General features: G+C 36.1%; 1 protein-coding gene across 1 annotated transcript; it reads left to right on the top strand.

The window, feature by feature from the left end:
- The first annotated feature begins 1,419 nt into the window (after nucleotides 1–1,419).
- c26h3orf70 (chromosome 26 C3orf70 homolog) lies at nucleotides 1,420–18,651 on the top strand. The gene is made up of 2 exons (XM_026204345.1): nucleotides 1,420–1,927; nucleotides 15,786–18,651. The coding sequence occupies exons 1-2, from the start codon at nucleotides 1,753–1,755 to the stop codon at nucleotides 16,424–16,426; spliced, it is 816 nt and encodes a 271-aa protein (XP_026060130.1). The 5' UTR covers nucleotides 1,420–1,752; the 3' UTR covers nucleotides 16,427–18,651.
- The last annotated feature ends 564 nt before the right edge of the window (nucleotides 18,652–19,215 follow it).

Raw genomic sequence — 19,215 nt, 5'->3', positions numbered from 1 at the left:
ACATATGTGTAAAAACGTATTACACATACATAAAATACACATATTTGTATGGACAAGATGTATATGTTAATATATGAAAGCATTCCAATCTTTAATAGGTTTGATATATACATTTCTTTTTACATCATATTGATTATGTGAAAATGTAATATGTGTACTGTAACAGTATGTTTATGTCTTCAAGTATATGGCTATCTTTTTATGATAGCTGTTTTTCAGGCCAGTTTACATTCTTCATGAATGCTCCGACACAGCTAAATGTCAAGTTATTGTACGTTTGATAAAATAACTCCTCTGCTAATAGCAAAGGCTTTTTGTTTTTCTCAATAATTCATGTGAATTCAATCTCTCTTTTGATGATATTCTATATGGTTCATGCATGAACAGAATTTCTTCATTCATAACAATTTTTCTTTCATCCTTTGATAAAAGTCTGCAAGCAACTTGTTTTTATCAGTGCTATAATGTGGCCTTGACATTGCTGTTCCACACCAACTAACCCACTGAAAGACCCACAAAGACACAGGCATTTTTTCCTTGAGGTGGTCTAATGTGAAGTCAATCACTGTGCTGTCACCAGTGGCTTTGAAGAAGGAAAATGTTGGGTGAGCCGCACCAGAAAACTGCTGACAATAGAGAAGCTTTGAAAACGGAACACTTTGAGGATGGATACCCTCTATGACTGTTCTTAGGTTAACTTTGAAAGCTGAAATATTTTCATCTCCACAGCCAATGTCTGAAACCATTCTGCAATTCTTCCTATAGATTTTGAAAGAAAAAAATCTAGGGGCTTAATTTTTGGGATAAAAGGAAAATGAAGACCTTCAATACCTGTCTTTACAAAAAGTACTTTACCTGACAGACCATTTCATCTCTGGGTTTGATGATGAAAACGTTCACATGTTTTATACAGTAACAATAGCAATTTACCAAACAAATTAGTAGTTTGCCTGAGTGCACAGTATTCATGAAGCAGTACTTGTACAAAACACTGATGACTATTACATAATTCTTCACCATACTAGAACATTTTTCATTGATGGACAAAAGCCCTTTTCATCAAATTCTAAAGCATCAAATTGTGTTACTTTAAGAAACGATGGATATAGATCTCAGAGTGACTCAAAGCTTTTCCTTTTCATGGAGTTACTAGAGGAACCACTACTGTTTAGAGATCTTGCAGGAAATTATGGGTTCTATTTTGCAAATTCCCCAGCAGACTGAAAGGCTCAGAGGAACTCTACAATTTTTATTTTAAATGGTAGGATACGGTAGCTTATTATTTGACAAACCTATGCATTCAATGCGTGGAAATGCGAGCAGGCATTCGTAACAGAGCAAGAGAGAGAGAGAAAGAGAGAGAGAGAGAGAGAGAGAGAGAGAGAGAGAGAGAGAGAGAGAGAGAGAGAGAGACAGACTGGGAGGCGGGGATCGATGGAGCAGGAGCGAAACGGAAAATCCGTCTTCGCCAATAAGCATCAAGATCAGTCCCGGTGCCAATCTGAAGCTGTTTATAGGACACATTTGGCACGGCGATCTTTTACTCAAAAGTAACGGTTTAGAGGCAGATCGAGCGTAAACGAGATGTTCTTGTATAAGGGTTAGAAGTGGAACTTGGGTAGGCGAAGTCTTGGGCGTATCTGCACTTTTGTTCTTATATTGTCGAAGTGGAAAACAGCCGACGCTGAGCGCATCTGATCTTCCCCGAGCGCTCGGTGCTGATGAGGGCTTTGTCGGCGTGATCCGTCCGCGATGGCCGCTTCGGGCGGACAGAAGAGTGAGAAGTTAGATGAAGCTCAGGCTCTAGCGAGGAGCTGCGCAGGGCGACCGGACTTTCTGCCCTGCGATGGACTATCCATCTGCGCCACACACAGCCACGGGAAGTGTTTCAAGCTGCACTGGTGCTGTCATCTGGGCTGGTGCCACTGTAAGTACACGCACTGTTTCTCCAGCATCGGTGAGACTTGGATAGATAAGGATACTATCAGTTCCACAGAATATAGTATAGAATAGTATCGAAATGTCCCAAGACTTAAAACTATCACCCACAAAAAGGAGTTTATGGGGTCAACACTTTTATCTCTTAACAGTTCACCAGTGGCCAGTGTAAGGTTACAGTGTGTGAGGGAAATGTATGTGTAAAAGACAAAGCTTCCTAAAAAGCTTACTAAAAAGATTTTCAAGGCACCTTTGGTTTGTAATAAAACAAAGAGTTCCTTCACAGACTTGGGGAAATTCTTTTGTTCCCATTTCCCTTCTGACGTCAGATAAGAGTTTCAACCGTCTACAACGCCAAATGTTTCTAATCCACCGTTATAATTACTTAACCACGATTTTAACATCTTACACAAGTTCATTAGTAGGCTATGTAATGCTGCATTTGGTTTTAAAATGTAGCCTACCTTAAAAATGTTACCGTACTTTAAAATGCAACATATGTGAAAGCATGCAGTTAATAAGACTTTTAATAGCCTTTAATCTAATAGATATCCTACGTTTGCTCATTTTTATTAGACGGTAATAGCATGTTCTTATCACATCTTATAGGAATGTGGAATCTTTCGTTTGCGTCACTGATGAAATATTAAACAAGTCGATCCATTTTGCATAGGCATCTCAGAAATGACGTTGTGATGTACATCTAGTATCTGCTTGTCTATGCATGCTATTACTTTGACATTGACTAAGTATTGTTATATATATATATATATATATATATATATATATATATATATATATATATATATATATATAATATGTTATATATATATATATATATATATATATATATATATATATATATATATATATATAATATACATAATACTTTGACATTGACTAATATATATATATATATATATATATATATATATATATATATATATATATATATATATATATATATATAGATAGATAGCCTACTGTATACACATTTTAAGAGATAACGGTAATCAGATGCGCTTTATACCACCGGTGGAGGGAGCTGTTTCTTTTTTGCCTTTTTTTTTTTTTTTTTTTTTTTTTAAATAAAGAATATAAAGAATATATATAGAGCGGGTTGATTGTTTATACGATCTCCATATGTAAACCTGCTAAATGCTGACTACAGTATAGTAAATAATAGTAGAGTAGTAGAGTATTATAAACATTAACATTATATGCATTTCTGTAAAGCTGATTTAAAATATATACAGAATTAAAAAAAGACCAACAACATTTTTCAGCCATGAAAAAATAAAATAAAATCTAAATAAAGAAGTCATTATAATTATATGACCCAATATTTTTTTATATAAACTAACATTCTGTAAAATAATATGCAATGATTGACTACAATGTTTTGCAGATTATAAATAATTTGGAAGGTGTCTGAAAAAGCCTAGTTGCCTTCATCTGGGAACCTGAATAACACTGATTACATTTACAGATATTAAGTTATTTATTGCTCATTTTGTTTTTATAAGCAGTGCAAGGTCTATCAGTTTAATGTGTATAGTAGTAATATTTTATTTAAAAAGAATGTATATTAGTATAACATACTGATATTAGTCTAATGATGTGTGTTTTGAGACATTCTTGAAGCCATCTCTTTCTTTTATGATAATTTTCAGTGATTATATTATCACTAGTATTACAAGACTTACTTTATTTGTGAAATAGCATCATAAAGTAAGCCATAAGCTTTAATAAGACCAAAGCTGGATGCAAAAATGAATCAGTCAGAAGGTCAACATTTCTGAGAATGCTCCACTGCAGTACAGTATCTAACTCAAAAGCAGACTCATAGGGACTTTACAACTGAAGTGAAACTTGATTGTACAAGCAGAAGTGAATTACCCTAACATGTCCATAATGAATGTGCATTATAGAGGAAGTCAACAGATGAATAAAGGCCATGATTAGATCAGGCCATTTCTGGTGTCGGGTTTCTGATAAAAATGGCAGTCATTGTGAGGCTAACAAATGTCATGTGAGCGTGAAGGAGGGAGCAGATTCCTTAGATTCCTGAGACCTCTGTGTGAAATAATCATCTCCGAATGTGTATGTGTGTCTCTGAAAGAAAGAGAGAAAAATCTGTAGGAGCTTTTTAAATACTCAGTGGAGATTTTAAGATTCTTCTGGGTAAGTGACAGTAAAATTAGGTTGCTATGTTTTTGTAGGTTTTGTTATGCAATTACCTCGGATGGTGCTTCTGTCAACTGTCTGATTCTTAAGTCTTGTTTCCTGTTTAAGATTAGAGCAGCATTTGAGACAGCCCCCATAACTTGACTTCATAAACTCCTCCCCAACTTAAAACAGAGGGAGCAGAGCAGTTAAAATTCTTTTGTACCACATTTTATTTTTCAGTTAGCTGTATACACATGCCTTCAGGTATATGTGGCTTGGATTTCTCAACGAATCCAACAGTTTTGCTACTTTTTCTGACTGACAAGTTGAAAAAGAAATTAATCAGGATATGACAGAAAGTTCCCTGTCAGAGGTCCAGCGCTAGTCTGGCCTTTTTGCTAAGTTGGGCTTTCTTATCACAGCTTTAAAAGGTCAGCACAATTTATTCCTAGCTTGAAGGTCTCAGCTTTTTTTTTTTAAAGTTCAACCTTTCCCTTTCAGAAAAAATAAAAAATAAAAATGATAGCGGTCAAGTCTTGGAGCTTTTAACCTCACTCAATATAAAATGACAAAGTACAACATCAAACTCACCCACCATCTGAAATTAAATTGAGAATGCCAGTAAAATTCCAATTCACTTCCTGAATTTGAATTGATGAACATGCTGGAAAAATGGCAGAAAGTGAAGTTTTTTATTAATAATGTATTTAATAATATATTTTATTTTCACACTGAATTACACATGCTCACTACATAGCTTATATTTTTCTAAAAACAATAAAACATCCTGAAATCAATGCTTTCAGGACATTTGTTATACTGTATAGAGAATTTTTTTTTTTTAAACAGTACATATCAGGACTTAAATATGCAAAAGTCGATGAATGAATGATGTTATTATTTATTTTTCATGTCTTATTGCTTTCATTCTTATTAAGAATGCAATTCAACATCAAATACTGTAGGGTGGGACCATTACAGGAATTAATTATTACATTAGTAACAACGCTATTTCTACCCAGACACACCCACACTACAACATACTGTAACTGTAAAGTTCAGCTGTCACAACAATGAAGCTATTATCTGTTCTCATTAAGGAGAGGATGTTTATGTTTGTAACACTATGATATTATATTATGTAAACATGCTAAATATTAATTTGATACTTGGCGCGATGCAGCACAGGCTCTCAGGCAGAACCAGTGCGCTTTAAAATGGAATGACAATGTTTCTCCTGGGAGCTTGACTGACATTTGGCCTACTTGTGAGTTGAATTGCATGAGTTATGTCTTCTTTCAGGACCCGACAAAGATTACATTACAAGACAGCATTACACTGAAACTCTGTTAGGTGCTAAAAAAAAAAAAAAAAAAAAAACCTTGACTAGGTTAGTTAGTTTAATGATAATTAGAAAAAAGGTATTGTTGCTTTTGCTAAATTCAATGATTATTTGCGTGCTGTCAGGCTTGTTTTGGGCACTGCATAAATTAGGAATACAGTATGATTAGTGGATCATTATTTCAAAATAAAAACCCTAGGCAAATAATTTCATCTGACTGTACAATTTCCCGCTTATTACATGGCTATGTATAAAATAGCAAAGTTCAGGAGAAATTTGTTTAATGCTGTAGACACACACAAGAACCTGATCTCAAGATACATTACCATTGTTAGTCTCACACAGAGACAAGAAGCCACTGTACAGTATAAAGCCCAGAGGCAGTTCTAAATGTATTTATATATACTTGCAGGAGTGAATAACTGAATACAGATTGGTTTTGTCCTTTGAGATAAGTCTTTTGAGAGGAGTTCTCTGCATACACTGGGGATTTCTGATGTTTTCTACTCTCGTATTCCTCTTTTTCTGTCTTTTATTTGTCTTTGCTGTGTGGGTGCATGTAAACACAGCAGGCATTGTTCTTGTTTACCTCCCTAAAGGTTAGCAGGAAGATATGCCGTTTGGGGATTTCAAAACATAGAGGACATTTTAAGATTTCACTAAATCTGCGGTGTGCACCCAGATTTTTAGTACTTGATAATGTATGTCCAATTTGTTAAAATTGTTGTTTTGCAGACACCAGATGTCTATGAGATTTAATAAGAATGACATCCTTCTAAAATGAAGAAACATAATGATATGCTTCAGTCCAGAGGCCCTAGTGTATTGGTGTTCTGGGTAGTGTAATGTATTTCTGTACTTGTCAAGATCTGATGAAAAAGGAAGTGAGAGTGCTAAGTTTCTACCAGTGGGTTGTGGAGGAGGCCATAGCACATCAGCACTATGAGTTAGCCTTGTTTAGTGTCAGTAATAATATGTCATCCTTCTCCAATGGATGGGTTCAGGTGTGATTCAGACAGACAATTCTGGATTTCAAAATTTGCTAGTGGGGTCACTGCACCTTGGAGACTGTCAGGGGGCCTACAAAAGTCTTAGATGCTAAAAGATGTGAGCTGACCTCATAAAACCCTAGGCACCTTCAGTGTACAGTTTAGGCTGACCAGAAGGGGGTCTGCTGATACAGAGTAAAGGCACACAGTGCTTAAAGTGAAAATGTTCACTAGAGGTCACATGGCTATTAGAGCCTTCAATGTAAGTTGATTACTATGGGCCCCAGGCTCCAGAACATACAGTGTACCAGAACATATAAGCTTACCAGTAGGGGCCCCAGACACCCTGAGCACTTCCAATTTAGGCTGCCCAGAATCGGCTTCAGTCCTCTTAGCATATACAGTGTAATATTACTAGGGGCACCAGGTCCCTCAGCATTTACATGTCCAAAAAAGGTTCCAGTGCCCTCAGTACTTACACTGAGGTGATTCAAGGGGCCCCATGGCCTTCAGCCTATGAAGTGTTCACAGATCACCAAGGGCCCCAGCCCCCATAGTATGTACTGTACAGTATAGGATGATCACTCGGGCCCCCGAGCCATCGCTCTGTACTAGAGGTAGCCATTGGGATTTAAAAAAACAAGAATAATAATTGTAATGATGGTCAGGAGTCTGAATCTAACAAATTCTAAACAAACATCATCTTGCTCAAATGGTGCTCTTCGATCACTTTTGACTGGAAGAAATTGCTGTTTTGAAAATCAGAATGGTACGAAACTTGGTGACTTTTATGGCATTTGGAATGTGAACACACAAAAACATTGAGGAAGTGATTCGAGCAGACTAAGTGGTTGTAAAACAAACAAACAAACAAACAAACAAAAAAACACTTGGTCTTAGGTCAAACATGAATGACCATAGGAAATTAATGGAAAATCGACAAAAACACAAAAATTCTGAGATTTTGTGTGTTTACAATGTACAAATCTGACACAATGCACAAGTACACAAAAAGTACACAGCAACGACAGGGTGAAACTCTAAAACATCAAAAGTGCAAAACCAACACATCCACTCACACACACACACAGAAACACACACACACACACCTATGAACTGGTGTGACTGTAATACAGGAAATAATGTAAAATAAAAGCAATAATTCAGCTACAATACAGTAAAAACTGACACACTCAAACACATACAGACATACACAATTATACATACTCGGATGAATTGGCATGGCTATTAGTACTAAAACTTACTATTAGTACTATTTAGTCACAACGTGTCAGAGAACTGAAATAAGAGGTTGAAATCAGATTAATCCCAGAAGGATTAAGCTCTGATAAACATTTTTGTTGCATTTTTATAAAATTTTTGGTTGCACTTTATTTTACAGTACGTGTACTTACATGTACTTATAGTGTACTTACAGTGTATTTATCTAAGAAAGTTCTGGTAATACAAGGTAACTACATGGGTTAGGGTTAGGTTTAGGGGTGTTCAGGGTTAGTACCTAGTTATTACATAGTTATTGTAATTACTATAATAAGTACATAGTATGTACATGAGGAACAGGACTGTAAAATAAAGTGCTACCAAATTTTTATGTTATGTGTAACAAATTGCTTTCTCTGTGTTCAGGTTTGACTGTAGTAATTAAAATAAAAAGATGACACTTCAAATCAAACTTTGAAACCAAATAAATAAATAAAAAACTCTAAACCTTTACAAAAAGTTGTCTTTTAGAATGTCTAAATCCAAACCTACAACTTAATACAAATAAGTATGTATGTCTAAGAACAATTAGAGAATTTATATGAGCTAAACCATGGAATTGCAGATTTTTTTCTTATTTTACTCCCACCACATGGCACTAATCAGGCTTCAAAATGGGATATTAAAGGCACTGACTTTATTTTAACATGAAATACTGCATTCATTGAAAAGTAATATAAAATATATATATTAAAAAAAATCATTCGGCAGAAATTCCTCATAATCATTGGGTTAATATTAATTAGTGCCATGGAATTATCTCCAAATATAAAAAATTATAAAGAAAAATATTACTGAACAAAATTATATTACATTGATTTTACTGGGGCGAAAAAAGTTACATTTCAGAAATCCGGTCACTTGATCATGAAGATGTGACTTCCAATTGAGGGGCACCAGAGGGTTAAGAAAAAAATATAAACCAGATGGATAGAGCATTTTCCTGAACACCAATTACACCTTTAATTGGTGTTCAGTGAGGCATCATATAAGCACAGAGTGAGATGATGCTTGGTCTGTTCTTGAAGCCAGTCTGGACTGGCAAGTAAACCTATTAGACACACATACACAGAAACTGAGAGGGAGAGAGACACAGACAGAGAGTGAATGTTCTACCTGAGATGAACCGAGACCTAATCGTGAACATAGCAATGCCTGTCTAATCCTGATGGATGATTCACACAAAGGGATTTTCAAGGCCTTCATCATCAGTCTTCACCCAAACCCACCTTCACACTTCTCTGAGACCAGTCCGATGTGTAACTACAGCTGAGCAGGACAGAGAGATTGTAGGAGTGTAGAACTCAGCTCCTCTCATCTGTGACTTCACTCTTCTAATCAGGGCTTGCTCTCAACCTTTTACCAAGACGAACATCTCACACAGTCTGAGTGGCAGCCACCCTCACTACTGCTTGCACCAAGGTTCTTGAGAGTCTATTTTAAGGGCGCATCAAAACAGATGCAAATGTCAAGCTGTATCAGGCAATTCCAAGTTGTATCAGCTAAATGAACTCCTCCAAACTTCTGCCACCACTTATCATTTAAATACTCTAGTCTACAGAGAGAAAGTAGAGCTCTTACCAGGCACAACATTTAAGATAATAGTCGCAAATGAAAAAACAATGAAGACTTTATTTATTAACTATTATTTCATTCCAATTCCATATTAAATTTTTTGAGGTCACTATGAACTGCAAAAGTCGCTGGTTTGCTTTATTTTATTTTATTACTATGATCTGCTAGCCTGGTAATACCAAACTCTGCTACTTCACTTTGCTTCATAGACAGAGGTTGGAAGGGCATAATTGACAAGCGTCTACTTTCTTGTGGGGTGGGAGGCTTGTCTGAAGTTTAAAATCATTGGTGTACCCATAAGCCAATCACATAACGTTTGGTTATGACGTGTGTTATTCGCCGGCTCAGCCACATCGAACTTCCGCTATAAACACAGGTATGAGGCAAAAAAAAAAACACTATGCTGCCTCCTTAACCTGATCCTCCGTGAGAGCAACCAAAGGGGTACACAATCACAATTATCGGCCTGTCTGACTTTTGCCTCCTCAGTTTCTCGCTGACGATCGGTAACAGTTGATAAATTAAACATCACCTACATTCAAAATGTAAAACAGACTTCATTCTTGTTCGGGCTTCAATTGGCAAATGCCGTGAATATTCTCCACATCAGAGCGAATAGCATCCCGTGTCTCCATATCCTCGATTTCCCTAACCTAAACTACAATCTTAAATTTGGCGATTAGCGTCTACGTCATGGCTCTCAGCCCGCCCTCTGTTCATTGATTGGCTGGCTGGTTTGGAGCCGGAGGAAAACTGGGAAAAAGTTTTTAACTACCTTAAAAAGACTTCCTTGGTAAAACATAAAAAATATCACCAACATGACCAGCACAAAACTAGCATAAACCAGCAAGACCAGCACTAAAGCACATATAAAGTACAGAAAATAATATAAAATACTGTAGAGTACTCAAAAATCCAAATATAAAGCAGACAGACAAAAGTCCAAGTCAAAGATTGGTTTGCTTCCCAGTTCTCAACAAGTACAGTGTATAGAGGTCGATGTTTGGCATTATATCATTTTAGTTAGAGCCAGGCCATAGTCACAAGTAATTATGATTAAGACCATACAAAATTTGAGTATTGTAAATGGCAAGTCAAAATTGTGCCATGATTAAATTTTAGAGTCTCAAGCTCTCATATCTGATAGCTTAGATTGCATGTCTGTAAAACAGGATATGGAAAGTCCTGCTCACATCCGCCTGTAAACCATGATCAGGCTTTGTTTGCACAATATTTGTCTGAGCACAAGAACTTAAAGCCTAAAAATAAGACCAACAATCACAGGATTAGGTCTTATCTATAGACACACACATTCTGTGGTCCCCAGTCACTTGCTCAAATTCCACTAATTTATATGTCCCACATGTCTGGAAGTGGTTTCCAGTTTCATTAGCTTTCATCATTTCATCAAGTTTAAATGAAACATGAAAAATGGATAGAGCAGTTCTGAAGTTTTCTGTATTGATGTAAATGGTGTGTGTGGGTACGTTTTCTTATATTATATACAGTGCTCCCCTCCTAGCACTTAGCACAGACTGCTAACCCATCCATGTACACATGGTCAATGATTTGTAATGGGCCTATAATGTTCTGTATTATATGACTGAATCAGGCTTTAGTGGTAGATTATTATCTGTCATGTGTAGAATGACCCAATTACTGAGCTGATTTAGCAGGATAGTCTACTTCAAAGATTCTCACCGGAGGTCTGTTAAGACTATGTCAAACAGTTTGCATGACACATTATTTAGTTTTAAAAAACATCCCTAAAATAATTCAACCTCATGATACTGTAAATAACAAGAAATATAATAATAATAATTCTTTAGCAAATTTTCAACTGATGAAATCTGCACAATTTTGCTGTGTTCTTTAATGAAGTTCATTGTAATATGAAGTGAAAACATATTAGAAATTGATATGTATGGCACATTTAAATATGTATGTTTATGTTTATGTAATACATTTTATGTTCAAATACATGATCTATCAATATATGAGGATGTTATATAAGTAAGATAGACATCTATTTAAATAATTTATTACAAACACATACAGTCATGCCCATAAATATTGGCACCCTTGGTAAATATGATCAAATAAGGTTGTGAAAATTCATCTGTGTTGTTAATCCTTTTGATCTATTATTTAAAAATTCACAAAAATTTATAATTTCATTGGACAATAAGAATTTAAAATGGGGGGAAATATCATTGTGAAATAAATATTTTTCTCTAATACTCGTTGGACACAATTATTGGCACCTCTAGAAATTCTTATGAGTAAAATGTCTCTGAAGTATATTCCTATTCATATTAACAATTTTGAGCACTCTAGCATGCATGATTATAAACATGAAATCATCCAGCTCTGGCTTCCTTTTTCACAGAAATATAAAGAGGAGGGAAAATAAAGCCCAAATTCCCTTAATCATCCATCACAATCAGAAAAACCAGAGAAAATATTTATGATGTGCAGCAAAAGATATCGGGGCTTCACAAATCGGTGAAGTGGCTTTAAGTAAAGAACTAGAGCAGTAAACATTCCCATTTCCACCATCAGGGCAATAATTAAGAATTTCCCACCAACCGAAAATGATACAAAACTGCCTGGAAGAGGATGTGTGTCTATATCGTCCTAATGCATGGTGAGGAGGTCAGTTTGAGTGGCTAAAGACTCTCCAAGGATCACAGCTGGAGAATTGCAGAAAATAGTTGAGTCTCTGGTTCAGAAAACCTTTCAAAAAATTGTCAAAGAGAACCTACATCACCACATGTTGTTTGGGAGGGTTACAAGAAAAATTATCCTAGTTCATTCAAAAACAAACTAAAGCATATTCGGTTATCAGCCATGATTGGAATTTTAAATGGGACTGGCTTTTATGATCAGATGAAACTAAAAAATAAGCTTTTTAGCAGCAAACACTCAAGATGGGTTTGGTGAACACAGAGAAAAAAAGTACCCCATGTGTACAATAAAATATACTGCTCTATTTTTGATGTTGTGGGCCTGTATTTCTGCTGGAGGTCCTGGACATCTTGTTTAGATACATGGCATCATGGATTCTATTAAATACCAACAGATAAAAAATCAGTAAGTGACTGACTCTGTTAGAAATCTTATAATGGGTCATGTTTGGATCTTCCGACCGTACAATAATCCAAACACAAGCCTCAGAAATAACACAGAAATGGGTCACTGAGCTCAAAACCAAGCTTCTGCTATAGCCATTGCAGTCCTCTGACCTGAACCCTACAAAAAATGAGAGGAGTGAACTGAAGAGGAGAAGCACCAACATGGAGCTGGGAATCTGAAGGGTCTGGACTGATTCTGGAAGAAGGAATGGTCTCTGATCTCTTGTCAGGTGTTCTCTAACCTCATCGGGCATTATAGGAGAAATTTAGAGCTGTTAAACTGGCACATGGAGGTTTCAAAAAGTATTGAATAAAAGGGTGCCAATAATTGTGTCCATTTATTATTAGAGAAGTATTAGAGAAAAACATTTATTTCATAATGATATTTCCCCCCATTTAAAATTCTTATTATCCAATGAAATGATACTTTTTTATGATTTTTTTAAATAAAAGATCAAAAGGATTAACAACACAGATGAATTTTCACAACCTTTTTTTTTTTTTGATCATATTTACCAAGGGTGCCAATATTTGTGGGCATGACTGTATATAAACATAAAAATACATAAACAGATTGTTTTGTATATGTGGTGATTTAATAACGTTGCATATATATGTATATATATATATATATAGTTGAAATGTTATTGCTACATTTAATACCGTATAAAAATCATAATCAAGATATTATTACTATACAGTATGTACATATTTTACTATGGAGAGCTTATTTATGTTATACACTTAGCCAGAGAATACATGTACATTGTGTGAAAATTATATATGGCCTTATAGGTAACATATCACTTTTGATATTTTGCAAAAAATGTCGGAATTACATTTTCGCATAGGAACTCATGGAGACATTAAGGTCAGCAGCACAATTACTTTATAAATGATTAAACAGAAATTAAAATGTTGAGTCTCTTCTGTTAATTAGCATTCCACACATCTACATCCGATCAGATCAGTCTGGACGATGGTGACGGACATAAACACACTTTTTAAGGGCAGTTGAATGTTTTTGCTCCCTTGTTCCTAAGAAAGTATTTCCTTTTTGGAAGCTTAATCTAAAAAGACAGACATGACAGACACAGTAATAGTGGCAGAATAATTCTTGTTCTCGACAGGATGTTGATGTGATTATTATGAAGGATAGTTTTTTTTTTCATGGCTTAGAGTTTCTGTACAAGGCTCAAGGCATCTATCATTTCACGTTTCACACATGACTGCAAACACTTGTTATTTCAGATCTATAGTGTGGTGGAGGCAATTGTTATGTATATACAGTACATCCTTCTTTCAAATTCTTTAGCTTGGCAGTAGAAAAGGTCAAAGTGGTAGTCACAAAAATTATAAACGGCTACTGAATAAGATTAGAGGTATTGGCTTTTGTTCTTATGACTTGTTAACTGGGGCAAGCCTTTCCTTTTTCTTTTCTTTTGTAATGAAATATCAATTAAGTAGGTCTGCTTTCTTTTTCTATCTTTTTCCATCAAAAGCAGATTAACATGCATTCTACCACAGCTAAACATGACAAATCTGGGGATATAGTAGGTAGCCTTTTTACTGTAAGTTGATCCCCTGTGTCATATGCTTTGAATCAAATGTGTGTCATGTCTGTTCATATAATTCATATTCATTCAAGTTCCTTTTTTCATTCAAGGATTTTTTTTTTGTCTCTCTGTCCTATTTCCCATTCAAATGTTCACAAATAAAACATAGCCCACAAGGCTATCTGCTCCAACAATTTTATATACTATAAAACCTCTCCCAGTTTTTGTTCCCTTAGTTTACAAATTGTATATACTGCATACACTGTAAGCCGTCTTCATCTAATGCAGACCCAGGATTGAGAGATTTGAAAGAAGCTGCATAGCCAAGGGCAAACACAATTAGCTTTTTTGTGTGTGTGTGTGTGTGCGTGTGTTTATTTAATCTCAAGATTCTTATTGCCTTCCAATGACATTAAAAGATGGGTGTGATGAAAAAGTGACAGAAAGTCAGAAAGAGATGTGTTTTTCTGTTGGGAGAAGCAGAAACTGCAAGTGATGTCAGTAATAATGGTTAATTCAGAATTTTATGCCAGTAACTGCCACAGTTGAATGCCATTTATCAATGCAGTTGGAAAATCAAGTTGTTTTTCCGGGGATTGAGATAAACAAATCTACAAGGTTGAAAAATAGCTGGAAAGAGAAGATAAAAGTGTGTGATGCTACAGAAAATGTTGTTTTGGACCAGATACCTGCGATATCTGACTTCTATATGAGTGGAGATTCGGATCAGATGGAAATGGTTCTTTGTCTGGGCCTCAGAATGTTTCAGAGCGCAGAATCCTTTGAGATACTATAGCAGTCACACTCAAACTCTATTCACCTCATGGGGGAAATGCAGTAGAATTACTTTTAGATAAGATATACCTGTGAACCTTTTTTCAAAGAGACTGTTAAGATTGACCACAAAAAAACATTTTCCAAAATCCAAAAGTCAGATCAGAATTAAAAACTCAAAAAGTACTAAAATTACAAGAACACACTATGAAATTACCAAAACCTCAACTAAAATTAAAACAAAAAAATATGAAAAATATTTAACAAGAACCATGATAGTATCTTTTATTTCTGAAACATACATTTTGATGTCTTATATTTTTTTTGGGGAAAAGCAGATATGAAAATATATCATGGTGATACACTTTTCCTGATATTATAATGAAGATTAAAAACTTGTTCTTAACGTTTTATCATCTTTTATTTGTATTTCCTGTTTTTGGAAGATATTATTTCTGCTTCACTGCTTATTAAAATTATATACAACTGAAAAAAGTGTCAAAAAAGTGCTAAAAAAACGAATTTAAATGGCATTTAAATATATATTTTTACAGGACTGTATTCTCTTATACAGTATCTTATATCTTATGTATCTACAGTACATGACATATGACCTCTAAAGTTGAGAATATGCCTCTGTGTGAGATTGCTGGTTGTGAAAGAATCAATTCTGTACTCTGTGAAAGAGTAACACTTTCAGATTAGTAACTTGCTTTGAACTGTGCAAGTATCTAGCAACTTATAACAGCATCTATCACAGCTATCACTAGCACAGCAGACAAATCAACAGCAGCTGAAGACTAAGTCAACTCTCAAATGAGATTTGAATTTAAGTTTTCAGTGAGAATATACTTATTTTTTCTCAACCTCATCTATTCTTTAGTAAGTTTTCTCACATTAACTTGATGATATAAGTGTCTCCTCTTGCACAGAAAGAATTGTTTTGGAGCACCTATTGTATTCAATACGTATTATTATTAATTTTATTGAATGACAAAAAGTTAATTCTGCTATTTTCTTTTTGCAGGTAAATATGTCTACCAACCCATGACCAGCGTATGCCAACTTCCCAGCACGCCGGTTCCAGTTGACCCCTCAGGTCACACCCACACCATGAACCTGTCCATCTCCCTGGCTGAGCGCTTTCTCAGGACGGCCCCCAAATTCCAGGCTCCACCCTGCCCAGAGTCGCCCAAGCTCTGCGTCATCTCTGAGCTCTTTGTGGATGATTACATGGTCAAACGTATCAATGGTAAGATGTGTTATGTGCAAAGGCCACCTCCCCCTACACCAAATCCTACACACCAACCCCAAATGCCGGCACCTCAACCTACACCCCAACGTACCAACAAGCACACAAAGCAAGCGGGCCAAACTATTAAACACGGCCAACCAAACGAGAAGATCTCAGGCCCTAAAATGGACCACTGCTCGTCTCCCTCCAGCTCAGAAGACTCTGGAATCAATGCATTGGGTCTGCACTACATGGAATCATGCGATGAGGACTCCTGCATGGATGACGACGACGACGAGGAAGAAGAGGATGATGAGTTGAGTACCGATGGGGACTCCAGTCCCGGTAGCCTCTGGGACCAGGATGAGTGCTCTTTACTGTCACCGTCCAAATCAATGGTTGAGATCATTGAGAAGATCGAGACTACAGTTTGACATGCCTGTTGATTAATACACAGCTGGAATTCCTCAGTCTCGGAAACACTTCCCTACACTAACCAAATGCAGGTGCATGAGTTCAATGAGCCAGTACAAGCACACGCTCCCTGTTATAGCAGTGCCATCTGAGGTTGTCCCAGAAGAGCCCTTGAGGGATGAGTCATGGCAACTCTCTCCTGTACTTACTACAACTCTCGTTTTCCCTATAGTCAGTTACGCATGGTGAGGCTAATGTAGGTTGCACGCAAGTTAAGTGTGCTGACAAACACATATCATGAGAACTTTGACCAAATGGGACTCAATATGATAGAATATTTCATGGATGAACAGATGTAGAAAAGTCAAACTCAAAAATATGAGGCTATGTCTCCTTAGATGGCTCAGAAACAATCTGTCCAATGCATAGAAATGGAAGAGGGGATGGCTGATGCAATATGGAGAGATCTAGACTAAGACCAGGTCTGTGTGTGTTAGGAAGATGGAGCGTGCTACAAAGATAAAAGGAGAAAGAGTGAGGGAGAGAGATAGTCCTGTTAGCAGAATCAGTCAGAACAGTGGCTAAATCATGCAAGAGTTCAGAGGATGGTAATGAAACTTTGCGATTAAAAGAGATTGAGGCTCGTGCTTGAGGGAATGCCCCTTTTTTCAATCTCTCTCAAACCCTGAGATTCCAAGGGTACATTACCAGACATTCCTTGTCTGGTACCAGACTGTGGGGCCAATCATCACAGTCCTTAAAGCTTATGTCTTCTTTAGGAGTGGAAAATAAATTTGACAATCAGTTAGATCTAAAATAAATTCTGAACAAGAGTGATAAGGAATAAATTGCATTGTTCATCCCCCAAGAATCCCATTATAGTCTGTGTTCCATTTTGTCAAGCCACTTTAAAAGTATGTTGTGGAAAATTGACAAAGCCAGAGGATTGCTTAGGGTCCATTCATGCACGATGCGTTTTTGTGTCCTGTTTTTTAATTGTTGGTCTACATAATTGTGCTGGAGAGATGCTATTGAAATTGATGCTACTTGATGTTTTTCTCACATCTGCAATTTTAAGAGTTCACCCAAGCATTACATTTCTGTCATAATTTACTCACTGTCGTGTTATCACAAACCTGTATGACTTTCTTATGTAAAAGAATATGACCAATGTTATTTGTATGTATTGTAAATGGAATTTGGTAGATGCTTTTTACAAAACAACTTACACTGGATTCAAGGTATACTTGGCATCAGGTAAAAATGTTATCAAACCCATAACCTTTACGTTGCCTGAGCTACAGGAATGCTACAAACCAGCTTTCAGATAATTTCTGCCACCCCTGTCCAGCTGTATTTAATGCAAGAACGCATCCTGTGTGCTAAGGGCCTCTTAGTGTCACTTTTAGATCTTTGAGATCTTCACTGGCTGCAAGAGTTTCAGGTTTTCTAAGGGTTTAAGAACATGTGGCCCATTCAAACTGGCCAGAGCATCTTCCATTCCAATTTTCCATTGCATTCACACTTATCTAATTATGTTAAGAACAGAACTCTGTTACCAAATACCCAAGCACAGTTATAGACTGGCCCAAAATGTAAAAAAACAATACCAGCATGTCAAGAAGTTCTTCTTTGCCTTGGTTCAAGCACATGCTCCCATTGCTATCACTGCTGAGGTGGAACACAGTCCTAAATGAAATATCAAAGCCACACAGGGAATTCACACATACATGTCTTGCTCTCCATTTTTAAACGGATTACTTAAACAAAAAAAATGGAAAGTTATGATAATAAATTTGCTAATTAGGAGACTACAAGACTCCCAAGGATGTACTGACTGGATGAAAACCAAGTGAACCCTTTTAATGATCCAACCTCGTTTATTTCAAGTATTGGCTCAAAGATGTTATACTAGCTTGCTGTCTGCCAAACTCATGTAATATATAAGCACATATGTAACTTCACTGCCTGAACAACAATATTCATTTAGGAGTTCCTCTGATCACGGAAGGACCATGATCCATAGAAGGATGCAGGTGTGAATCTTTCCTTGTTACTGAATGAATGAATAAAACTATCCCTGTCTCTGCAGTTTTCATATCAGGGACTAATACTGTAGCTAAAAATATATACTGTAGACACACAAATGTTTATCAAATATTAAAATGTATCCTTTTTTTCTTTCTTTTAACAACTATTGTTAATTCACCTCTTATTTTTTCTTATAAAGAAATTTAGAAAATAAGAAATGTTTCTGTCTTTCATTCTGAAAATATGCTTGTGCGTCTTGGCTGATTCCAAACGTAAGCGTTAAGCAAAGGTGTTAATATAATTTCACAGAAAAAATATTGGATCTACAGCTGTTAAAGGCTAACTGCTTTGACTTTTTAATCCTAGATAATCCTAGAGAACTTCCAGTTCATTTTAACCCCTTCATTATCAGAAGAGAGGATATTTCGGAATCATAGAGGAGCAGTTAGCAGGGAAATCCATTTGAAGCCATCGAAGCAGCGAGACCTTATGCCTTCTTGGAAAACAGATGAGTGATAACCAGAAGAGGCTCCATAGAATACAAGCCTGAACCAATAAAATCACAGACCACAAAACGTCCCCGTGTTGATGAGCACACTTGCATCTCTCTTAAAGCTATTTCAAACACATCCAGTACAACCTATATCAATGCTTCTAATAACTGCATTTAGGGGTGTGATTGACCCAAAGGAATACCGTATAGTTCACCCAAAAATTTACAGTTCTCAAAATTAACAGTTCTCACTTTCAGGCCATCCAAGATGCATTTCTTCATCTG

This window comes from Carassius auratus, chromosome 26 (assembly GCF_003368295.1).
Source record: "Carassius auratus strain Wakin chromosome 26, ASM336829v1, whole genome shotgun sequence".
In the NCBI taxonomy this organism is placed as follows: domain Eukaryota; kingdom Metazoa; phylum Chordata; class Actinopteri; order Cypriniformes; family Cyprinidae; genus Carassius; species Carassius auratus.
The sequence above is the reverse complement of the archived record's forward strand: the minus strand, read 5'-3'. Positions and strand labels throughout refer to the sequence as shown.